The 13,034-nt window shown below is 37.6% G+C and overlaps 1 protein-coding gene across 1 annotated transcript in view; it reads left to right on the top strand.

The window, feature by feature from the left end:
* LOC126382082 (uncharacterized) overlaps nucleotides 1–12,669 on the top strand; it is a 79,279-nt gene extending 66,610 nt beyond the window's left edge. Inside the window, exon 2 of the mRNA XM_050031806.1 lies at nucleotides 10,858–12,669. Within this exon, the coding sequence (XP_049887763.1) occupies nucleotides 10,858–12,218 (1,361 nt within the window). The 3' untranslated portion in view covers nucleotides 12,219–12,669. The remainder of the gene's footprint in view (nucleotides 1–10,857) is intronic.
* Nucleotides 12,670–13,034: the final 365 nt, after the last annotated feature.

Genomic DNA, 13,034 nt, shown 5'->3' with positions numbered 1-13,034 from the left:
ATTACATATATAATATTGTTTTTTTTTCACTGTTTCTTAAAACAGTCGGAAGATCACTTGCCTGATGGTACACAGTTACAGTCGCTAATAGACACCCGCAACACTGGAGAGGTCACAAGTGCATTGCCGGCCTTTGAGGGGTTTTGGGCCTCCGATACCCTCACTCACTCGGCGAAACGTAAACATTCTTTCACGCCGATTTTTCTGTGAGACCGTGATATCTGCCCAGTCAAGCCGGCCCATTTGTAATATCGCTCTATCACAATACAATACAAATACACTTTATCACGGTAACATACTTCGCGAAAATAGCTACTTACTTACACTAAACGCTAACGCTAAATCTTCTAGAGTCCTAATAAATGCTCCTTACACATTGCATTCTTATCTCCACTGATTGACTCAAACTTACCTATCTTCCTCATTTCTTATTTAAGTATGTATATCCTCGAAATCAGTTAAATAACATCCGTACATCGGTGACAAGTAGACATATCTCGTAACCACAAGTTTGCACAACGCAGGACGTCGCGTCGGTCGAGTGCGGTGTGTGATGCAACTCTTACTCAATACCACCCGAGCAAATAAATGTAGGTAAGGTAGGAATTTCGTCCGGTTTAAATTAATTGGGGTGGCAAATATATATTCCAATTCAAATGCAAAAATATCTTTATTCAGTGGGTAACACAGTTACACTTTGAATCGTTAATTTTTACATAACGAACGTCTCATCCGCCTAAAACTACTGCAGCTTCTCACAACCTGTATAGCCGGAGAAAAGAAGCTGCAAGAAAAACCTCGGCATAGGGCCCTAGACGTTCTTTAAAAAATATACATAAAATATTGTTATACAATACTTACATATACTAATTTTATTTCAGTCCGTAATCTCTAAAATACCGAGTTCAGTCGTCAGAAGAAACCTTGAGGGGCCGTAGCCAAGTTGCAAACGATTATGACAATCAACAGTGAAACTGATAAAAATGTTTAGGGATTCTCACAAAAGGACATGTCGATCCCATATATGTATTTGTATCACTATCCCGCAAAGCCCTAGAAGGCTAACCTAAGCGATGTCAATTTAGTATTGGAATTTGGCATATACCTAGCAGTACCGTATACAAGCCGATGTTTGGACCTCAGCGATGGTTTCGCAATACGTCCGGTATGTTAGTATCTCTGCCTGTGACATTTTATCATTAAGATATTCCCAGTAAATATCTCAGAATTATCTGTATTAAGTATGTGATACGTTTTCTGTTGAGAATAGAACAGATATTGCTTATTATAAAAAGGACGCCAAACACAAAAACAAGACAATAACTTCAAGAAGAACAATTAGAATAACAATACTGGAGAAAGATTATTGGACGGAGTATTGATTAAGAGAGATTTTGTAACTTAGATAAAGCTTCTCTCTCTTTATTTAAAAGCTGCGCTCTTGTCGGTGGAGTAATCACAATTCCTCTCTTCTTCCCGCCAAAACCTTCACTTCCTGATACGACACGAGCAGATAAAGCTTATTTTTTAGAAAAACATGAACCCACATTCTCGAGAGATGCGTTTCGGAGGTATGTGACCTAACCTGTATTAGGTTGGCTTTCCTTTCGAGGTTTGGAAGGTCAGACAGGTAGTCGCTTCTGATAAAACCGGACCTGTTAAAGCTTCAGGTTAGGTAAGCGGACCCTGTGAAAAACGGGATAACACTAGGGAGATGATGAAGTAGAGAACGTAAAAACGAATTTGTTTCTTATATAAAGTGTTTTCAACCTCCAAGTAGTCCATGAATTTTCCGATTATCATTTCAATTTATTTTGTAGGTCGAGTCTTCAAACCGCCTAGCAACATATTTCCATTATTTTATTACGATTCTCTATACATAAACATCTTTAATAAACATTATTTGAAACTAGTTTCTGACGTGTTTGGTGACATTTGAATAATTATCAAATAGTAATATAAAACAGTCCAGATGTATAGGTAAAAATATATATTAGGTAAACTGGATGATTACAACATGAGTTTTTCTCCTTAACGCTTTTCTCGGTGTAGAATTGCTTTTAGGCGACCTTTCTTTGTTTGCTATTAATGAACTAACCTACTCAGAAAAAGACTTTGAAAACCCCTGTTGACCTGTTTCGAGTTATGTCATATGTGTATTGTTTACAATCTGTCTGTGTACCTTTTTAGTAAAAATAAATAAAATAAAAAGAAAACGTCTCTACATTCTATAACAATAGAAAATAACCACCGGTTTCAATCTAATGCTCTCTTCTTATTTTAGTTTACTTTGCATAAAACACGAATTATGATAATAATCATATTGATTATAGAACTAAGTACATTTGTCCAACACTCCACATTCATCAAATACCTACTAACAAAATGATTACCTATTTTTCTATTCCTTTAAAAGAAAGATACAATAAGTACCTAATATAAATATGTGTTTGGTGCAGAATTGAATGCAGACGCTTCCTTGAGCCCAGTCGGCGCCTTTCGGACATTAAGTGCGACGTGATCGCTCGTAAACCTCCAATCTTACGCCCTATAAAGATGATCATCAAATACATGATGATATTTACAAACACATTGCCTTTAGTAAAAATGTCTAGATTGAAAAATGTACTAGACTTATTGAATGATGATGACAAGCGACACGATATATTAATGTTGGAAAATACAAACTACAAAGTGTTAGGTGGATTTGCTTTATGTTATTAGGTACGTGTCAAATCGTAGATTTGCTAGGAGTTATGGCTTTAATATATGCTGCTTGGAATGAAACCTAAACTTTTATATTTAATATTTACATTAGATATTGCTGTATCTAACAACGGCGATCTTAGGTTCCTCTACTGTTCTCGAATTTGACTAGCAAAGTCGAACTTCGTTTTGAATTACCGATCACATGGGATACAGAACTGAGTTACGTTTAAAAGACTTAATACTTATAGGTATATTAGTTATATTATATATTTTAACTTATCCAAAGGTAAGAATGTTTAGAACTTTAGGGCATTGACGCAAAATAGTGCTTATTAAACATAGTTTGCTGCTTAAAGAAACATAAAATAAAATGTTACCTAAAGATAGATAGACAGATAAAGTATTTATTTACCTGTAGCAACACATTACAGAAAATAACAAATCCAATAAAACATAAATTACAAGCAAAATGGGTTTTTAGCTCAGCATAAAACTCTGAACACCCAGGGTCAACAGAACGCTAACTTTCAGCTGAACCGTAAATTTAATAAAATACATCATAATAGAGGAGCTCGGTGGCGCAGCGGTAAACGCGCTCGGTCTGCGATTGTTGAAGTTAAGCAACTTTCGCAAAGGCCGGTCATAGGATGGGTGACCACAAAAAAAAAAGTTTTCATCTCGAGCTCCTCCGTGCTTCGGAAGGCACGTTAAGCCGTTAGTCCCGGCTGCATTAGCAGTCGTATTAATAACCATCAATCCGCACTGGGCCCGCGTGATGGTTTAAGGCCCGATCTCCCTATCCATCCATAGGGAAGGCCCGTGCCCCAGCAGTGGGGACGTTAATAGGCTGATGATGACATCATAATAATACTAAAGTGAGCGCTCTCGTTTCATTTTACTACACTGAGTAAAGGCCACTACATCGTCATGAACTGGTCAATCTGTAGACATGTATCGATTTTATCAAATTAAGCGCGACGGATGTTCTTTATTGTATGTTTCAATAGATACGTTATGATCGAACATGTTTAGATAATATTTTGACGACCAATGCCTGACCTTTGCATTAGTATCAGGCAACTAAGTGTTTTGCGGCTATATTTGCATTATTACTTGGCTGCTCGTGAGTATCTCAGTAAGACTGGAGATTACTTCCTATCTATTTTTATTTTTAAATATTATCTGCTCAGCCTTTTTGTAAAGTTACGCGAGATGTAAAGCTAAATGTGACAAATATAGAGCCCTCTCAAGTTAGATTATATGGACGATACTTTTTATCAGCAGTACTTAGCATTATTCTTTTTTATACGGCAGTGCGTAACAGACTATCAAAGTTTTTTTTTTCGAATTAACAATAGGTTTGCATTTTGTATAATCTCACCTGACGGTAGGTGAAGATGTGACCTAAGGTAATACACGCTTAGCTAAGTTATGTACATCATAGATTATAAAAAATGTGTGATAAAACAAAATATAATATTCTTTCGACTTACAACTCGCGCTGTGATGAAAGACGTTTGATTCAATGTTTTTCTAAGCTTGTTCTTATAAAGATATTTGTAATATGACGGCAATGTCAATTTATCGAATACACCTACGCAGGCAAATAGACAGATTACCATATTCATTACTATAATGTACAAGAAAAATATTTTTTTATTCGGACACACCTTTTATGTACATTTCTCGTTTCGACTTGGATATTTTTATAACAAATATTGCAAACATTTAGTATATTTAGCAGCGGCTAATGTAAATAGGCTGCCGTGCAAAATAAGTACAAAATAAGTTGGGGATTTGAAACTATCCACAGAAGGGACATCATGTCGTCATCAAGGATTCAACTGCGCATTGGACATCCATACTCACAATATTGAATATTGACTGTTTCGTCTACATAATTACAAAAGAAACTTAACTAGATACATGCAAATGACGACCAACCATAAGGCGAGGAAATATGTAAAAATCAAAGATTGCAAACTAAGTACAAATTACCAATAAATACAGGGTGTAAGTGACATCGTAACGAAAACTTTGAGGGATGATTCAGACCATGATTCTGAGTTGATATCAAGTGGAATTTTACGTCGCAAAAGGATCGGAAAATATTTAAAAAAAAAGCAAAATCTTTCTTCAATTTTTGACAGGAAATTCCACTTGATATCAACTCAGAATCATGGTCTGAATCATCCCCCTCAGTATTCGTATACTATAGGCACAATAATATAATATACATTTATAAATACATATATACAAAAATAAATAATATACTTACTTAATAATAATACCCCTGTAGATCAACAATACATAACAGAGAAGTTTGCAGAAATTTTACATAAGTTCAAGAATTCATCCCCAACGACAAGACCATATATACCAAAACAGAAAACTTCTAAGAAACTAGCTCAGATTTGCACTTACTTGAACACAGATATATTGCCAAACTACTTGTCAGTTGATGATGATTTTGAGACCACTCAGACAATAATATATTGTGCAGCGTACACAACAGCTATTTGTAATGGGACAAAAATATATAACACGGACAGTGTGCAACATAGACGAAAAGTCAAAATCCCAGCTTGGCAAAGAAGATTACAGAAAAAGGTAGAGTCGTTCAGAAGGGACATAGGAAGATTCATTCAATACATACAAGGCAATAGGAGTAATAGATTGATAGCACAAATAGAATCAATAAAAAATACATACAGAATACATTCACAATATGAAGAACCCAATTTGACAGATGAACAGTTTTTAGATACCCTTAAGCAAAAACTCAATACAGTAGCAAGCAGATTACGAAGGTACACCAATTGCACGCAGAGGAAGGTACAAAATACTCAATTTTTAAATAACGAAAAACAATTTTATAGAACACTTTCAGCAGCTACCCAACGCACTCAGAACCCACATCACACCTCTATGACACCATCTTCGGACGATTTCCACCATTTTTGGTCGAACATTTGGTCAAACCCAGTACAACACAATGATAACGCAGACTGGATTCAAATGGAGTCTAATAATATAGATGAAATGGAGTTTGAGTTCGTTCCGATAGAGGTATTTGATAAAGTTTTAATGAAAACCCATAACTGGAAAGCACCAGGTAGCGATCATATACATAATTACTGGTACAAGAAATTCACTGCAGTTCATCCAATACTTCATAACCACATTAACGATTTCATCAGAACACCGGATAAAATGCCACTCTATGTCACCCAAGGCATAACATACATGATCCCGAAAGACACAGATTACCAAAATCCAGCAAAATACCGCCCCATCACTTGTTTACAGACTATCTATAAAATACTGACGTCTTGCATAGCAGAACTCATACACCAACACGCTGCTCAAAACAATATTCTTGCAGAAGAACAGAAAGGATGCCGTAAAAATATGTATGGATGTAAGGAGCAACTGATTATCGATTCAGTTGCTATGAAACAAGCTTACTCTAATAAAAAAGACATCAACACCATGTATATTGATTACCGTAAAGCATATGATTCGGTACCTCATAGCTGGCTCATATATGTTCTAGAGCACTACAAAATCCATCCAACAATAGTTAAATTTCTAAAAATTTCTATGCAGAACTGGAAAACCAAACTGAAACTCGTGGGGGACAGTAACATTGAAACCAGAGATATCCCTATTAAACGTGGAATATTCCAAGGGGATGCGCTTAGTCCATTGTGGTTCTGTCTCGCTTTTAATCCACTCTCTAATTTACTAAACCGATCAAACCAAGGATTTACTATTACTGACGAAACCAACTACAAGGAAACATCGCTGACACACCTCATGTACATGGACGACATTAAGTTATACAGTAACACTACACAGTCACTACATCACCTAGCAGACATCACCCAAACATTCTCAAACGACATACGCATGGATTTCGGTATCGACAAGTGTAAAACATTTTCAGTTAAAAATGGTAAAATTGAGCGAAATGACTATATACTAGAATCAGGAAGTTGCATAGAATCCCTAAATTCCGAAGAAACATACAAGTACCTGGGTTTTCAACAGGCCCGCCAAATCAACCAAAAACATATAAAAAATGAGCTAAGAAAGAAATTTAAACACAGACTGAATGTAATCCTCCGATCGAAATTGAATTCTCGTAACCTAGTAAAAGCAATTAACACCTTTGCAATCCCCATACTTACATATTCGTTTGGTGTCATCAGCTGGTCAAAAACGGACCTCATAAATCTACAGCGCACTATTAATACCACAATGACAGTTCATCGCAAACATCACCCTAGAGCATGTACTCAACGACAGACGCTGCCACGAGATGAAGGGGGGCGAGGAATTATAGATATCTGTAATTTACATAATAAACAGGTAAAAACATTAAGACAATATTTCCATCAACGTATGCATCATTCCGCTTTGCACAATACAGTGTCGAATGCAGATAAACGACTTACACCCCTAAATCTCCAAGATCACAACCCCCAAAGATGCGAACAGATCACTGAACCCAGAGATAAGATAGCCTCATGGGAGCAGAAGTCTCTGCACGGCAGACACCGCCACGACCTCCAACAGCCGCACGTCGACAAAGCTGCGTCGAACAATTGGTTGCGGAGAGGCGAGCTCTTTCCAGAGACTGAAGCTTTCATGATCGCCATTCAAGATCAGATCATTGACACCCGCAACTATCAGAAACATATCATCCGGCTACCCAACTTACAGACAGATACATGTAGACGCTGCCAAAGTAGTTCTGAAACAATACAGCATATCACTGGCGCATGCAAATCTATAGTCCAAACAGATTATAAGCATAGACACGACCAAGTAGCAGCAATAGTACACCAAAACCTAGCCTTTAAATATAAATTTGTTACAGAAAAAGTTCCGTATTATAAATATAAACCACAAGCTGTATTAGAGAACGATAGATATAGAATATACTGGGATACAACCATCATCACTGATAAAACAGTTCATTTCAATAGACCGGATATATTATTATTTGACAAATTCAATCAGACCGTATTGCTTGTAGATATAGCCGTATGCAATACTCACAACTTACTTACTACACATGCTGAAAAAATTGCCAAATACACCGACCTTGCTATAGAAATCCAAACACAGTGGCAAGTAAGAACTGTTAAAACGGTACCCATCGTTGTTTCCACCACAGGCGTCATACCTAAAACACTCCACACTAGTCTCCAAACTCTCAACATGCATCCATCCACACTCACACTTCTTCAAAAAGCAGTAATTCTAAATACATGCCGCATCGTCAGGAAGTTTTTATCGCTAAAACAATAAAAGCACTTGGCTACGGCCCGTGCGACTTGAACCTCTTCGGAGAGAATTATAAATATATAAAGATAAATAATAATAATAATAATCTTTATTGAACATAGGCTTACAATTTTACATTAATAAAAATATAGACAACTATAATAAGACCAATTACTCTAGATATGCGGCGGTCCCTGCACTAAGCTCAGCTTGTATCGCAGGGGCCAGAGTACGATTTCCTGTCAGGATTTACAAAATGGACACACGGACAGAATACAGAGCACTATGAAAAATTATAACTGCTTATATCAAAATACACAATAATGAAACATAATAAAAATATTTAAAATTAACAAAAATAAAACTTCTAGGTATGGAGTAATGTGTGTGTGTGTGTGTGTGTGTGTGTGTGTGTGACTTATGAAAATAGTTCACAAAATACTTAATAATAAGCAACTCCTACTAAAGCGGGTATTTAAATTTATGCGTATTTGATGTAAATAACACAGTAACACAGTGGGCTCGGCTATTTCAGACTTAGTCTAACAGAAAGCTCGATGAAGGGTAGGCACTGGTCCATCTTGAGATGGATATGCCTGTGAGTACCCCAAAATGGGAAATAATTGTAAGTTTATATTATTTTAGTAATTGTGTTCATGCAAATTGTGCTAATTGATGGATAGACGGGTTTGGGGTTCCTTATTAACTGAGTAAACCCAAAAGTTTTTAAGGACAAACATACTTGCATTCGGCAGTCTGGCTTGTAGGCATAAAATAATGATTTATTAATACACAACTCACGCCCCTATTTCGTATCGGAGTGGGCAGTTCACAAGCTTACCGTTTTCTATTCCCATACAAACGCAGTTTTTAAAAAAGTATCTCATAGATTATCATCCAACCTACTGAATACATTAATTTTTTTTCGCTAGTCCCAACCCTACATTAGCATAGTACAATAATTTCTTATAATATACAACTAATTGTCATTATTTAGGCAAAATTTACGACGCGCTACAAATTATATCGTGACACTGTTTAATCAAATGCGTAATTTTGATGTTATTAGTAGCTATTATTGGAACCATATATTACTTAATGATTATATTATGTTTTTGTAAGCTGTGTGGTATTCCTAATCATTTCATTGCTTACGGGTATTGACACCTACACGCACTATAGCAAGCATTAAATGTATACACTTTGGTACCATGTCACATAAACTTTTCTGACTAATTGAACTGAAAGTGTCACTAAATATCAAATATGTTAACGCGACAGGGTTTTAAAGTGGGCACATGATATTGCTCGTGACTTCATTACAGGTACCTATTTGGACTTTATAACCCTTCTATAGTTTGATGTTTCTGTATTGTTACTGTGTGGCGTCCTTTTATAATAAAAATATTTTTCCTTAAATATGAACAATCTATACAGACTCTACCCACTGCTAGGCACAGGCCTCCCTTCGTAGATTTGAGCTACTAGTTGGTAGATAAACACCCAACTAAGTACTTACTCGATGACGTACCTAAGGAACATCCTTCCTTTCATTCTCGTATCACGCTTGACATTCTCTTTCAATTCTCGCCAACAATATCGTAGTAATAAAACTCGCTAATTAGCTGACTACTAAGATATTCACTGCGAACTTTGCTTTTAAATAAGCTTTGCATTTTTTCATTTTGTTTTTTAACAAAGGACCGGATGGGTCGTTACGCTGAGGCACAACGTCTCAGCCGTTCTGGGCCACCGAACACCGAACGAAGTCTGGGGGCGAACGTAGTCGAAATGGAAGCAAAGTTATATTTGACTTCCATATCGTATTTCTGTATAAAAGGGTCTATCTCGGTTACGATGAAATATGAGTTTCGCGTACTTTAGGATTTAATTTTAAACTTGTTCGATTGGTTTTAAAGGACGTACGAGACACTTTTATGTAGATGGGTAAATTGAAGTGTATTCGGTACCTAGTAAAGTGCTCATTTGTATTAAGAACTATATTAGACTACTCGTAAAAGAAGTAAGATTTTAATTATAATCTACCATTTTGAAATGTTATACCTAACTGTGCATGGAAATGCGGAAATTATTTTTAATAAGTGCAAAATTGTCTAAAGAATGTGTTTCCTTTACAACTGAGCATGTACCTCTTTACAACGCTATGCATTTAATTGAAACGAGTATCACAGGTGGTTTACCTCGAAGCACATTAGCACACTTGTTCGCTAACCAAACATATTATGTTATAGATAATAGTATACTAGATAGTTGCTATGTAGGCGTTCACAGTACAAGGTACTGTCATTTACTACAATAAGTATTTTCTGCTTCAGAAATAAAGATATAACAGAATTAACAGCCAACAAATCCAAAGGCAAATTAGATCAGTGTTCATAAAGAAAGAACGTATAAACACAATTACCCGAGAGAGAGGTTTATTAATTCTAGGAAACTCTTTATATATTCTAGCTGGGCTAACATGCGCACCGTGATAACATTTTGTCACGGTAATTTTATCGATTCTGACGATATATGTCGTTTTATCGATTGGTGCTAACATGGCAAACCAAAAAAGTCATGTCGTTCTGTCAAAATACCACAACGTGATATATTGTCGATGAACGCTAACATGGCACCATATTTTTATCAGATTTTGTGGTCTTTTGACACGTCTACGTAATATGTCCATACTGTCACATTTTAGCCCTTAACGAGGAAAAATGAACTTGGATTACAGCATTTTAGCTTAAATTGACATGGATTTGACGAAGGATTCAACACGAAAAGTAGACAACTTCTTATTGAACATTTGATGATGATAATTAATGTAGTGTTTCTCTTTGGTTCCAGGTGAGAGCTGCATAGAGAAGCCGCTGGCGACGCTCTGGCGGAACTACCAGCAGTCGACCAAGCCCGACGTGGTGATGAAACTATCTGTCACCAACTCCGGCCTCAAAGGCTTCACCAAGGAGCACGGCCTCACAGAATACTGGTCCCACCGCATCACCTACTGCGCGAGTCCCCCACACTACCCCAAGCTCTTCTGCTGGGTCTACCGCCATGAGGGCAAGAAACTCAAACATGAACTACGATGCCACGCCGTACTTTGCACCAAAGAATCAGTATCCAAAAAAATCACCGAAGAACTTCAGGTAAAACTGAAGCAAGCGCTCGTAGAATTCAAGAAGGACAGAATCTCGAAACAAAACGCACGTCTCAGCCTCGCCAACAGCGTGTACGACAACCCCAGCATGCCGCGCCGCAAGATTCTGCTCAGCGTCGGCGCCATGAACTACCGACCACCGTTAGAACGATCCAAATCTGCTCCCAAACTAGGGGCGATCGAAGAACTCTGCTCTGAGGAAGACGAGGAAGAAGCAGAGATGAATTCCACTCAAACCTTGTGTAACTCATGGACAGACCAGTTCTACGCATCACAGACTCTGGACAGGCGACGACCGGAGATGAAATCTCCACGCAAAATGTCCTGCCCCGAAGGAGTCATGGGGAGAATTAGAGCAGATTCCGACAGCTCCGAGGGATCGGATGATATTATCAACATTATTATGAAGGAGAGCACACAGGCAATCGAAACTAGTCACGAAGAAAAGGAGCGGTTAACGTTAGAATCGATCGCTGAATCAAACGAACTGACCGACAATGAGGGCGCGAAACAAATGTCGCAGAGTAACTTCCTCGTCACGGATAGCGACGACGGATCAGTTTCCTCGGGCTGCGAGACCGCCAGCACTGTCACCTCCTCGGACGCCGAGCCCTCCTCCCTCCCCTCGCACTTCCCTTCGGAGGAGATACTAAAAGAAGAGGATGAGGAATATGTATCAGTGCTGGACAGGATTCAGACATTCGAGCGCTCTCGAGACAGTAACAGAAGCTATTCTAACTCAATCCTCATGAATGAAGGAAACGAGTGCGGCGCTACTGATGAGGTGAACCACGTACCGATTGGTGAAAAAAATGGTTTCCGTCGACGATCGACGTATCCTCCGCTGCGGACGGACGTGAGCAGCTTGTCAAACTTCGAATCTCTGATCGACAACCTGACGGACGTGGACAGCTTGAACTCCAGTACCGAGACTGAAGTGTTCAAGAACGTCGGCGACAACGACAGCGCGTGCAGCGACGAGTCCGGCTACTCGGAGCTGCTGGAGAACGGCAAAGAAAGCGTCATCGGAAGTACTATCATGGTGTAGACCTTCACTATCATCAGTAGTATCAGACTCATCTAGTTTACCTCCGGGTCGGCAACAGCAATGCACTTCATCGTAGCTAATGTGTATACAGTATGTTTATAAGAGTTTTATTTTGTAAATAACAGGGTACACTCGTACTTGATCCAGTTGATGTATTATTTTATTTAGGTGTGTACATAGTCTAATTTAAGTTTGTAAAACTAACTTTATTTTAATGTAGATGGATTTTTATGAGATTTTTATTTGTATAACGGTTATATTGGATGACCAGATTTATTGTTCGTATTTGTGTACATTTATTACTTCTTGTAATTTGTAAACAGCAGTAGTCACCTTCGAGGTGTGTAGGTACTTACACATTCCATATTTATCGCCTCATTGTCCAGGTCATTCATAAACGTCTGTAGTGAGGAATTTTAATGAAAATAAATCATTAAATGATTAAAAATAATGTTATTTTCTTACCTTCAAGTCCAGCAAACATGAGTACCTGCGAGCAGAAAAATATGCAATCAATTTATTGTAACACAAAGAGACCATTAAGATAACACAATATAATAATTCTTTGCAAATGAAACAATATGAATGCAAATGAATCCAATGCGAAAACAAGGTATTCTGATGAGCCCGATAAACACGTGGATGTGGCGCGGTACCGATATTTTTGCATCTAAACGACGCTTCGGTCGCTAACATAAATATTTGTCCGAACTTGTTTGGTGGGTCTTTTATTTGGGTAAAGAATTCCGTAGAAGTCGACTTATAGAAATGTCTGGAATAAATGTGACACAAGAAATGCGACGCAAAGTGTGACCT

The sequence above is a fragment of the Pectinophora gossypiella genome, chromosome 3, assembly GCF_024362695.1.
Source record: "Pectinophora gossypiella chromosome 3, ilPecGoss1.1, whole genome shotgun sequence".
Lineage (NCBI taxonomy): Eukaryota > Metazoa > Arthropoda > Insecta > Lepidoptera > Gelechiidae > Pectinophora > Pectinophora gossypiella.
The sequence above is the reverse complement of the archived record's forward strand: the minus strand, read 5'-3'. Positions and strand labels throughout refer to the sequence as shown.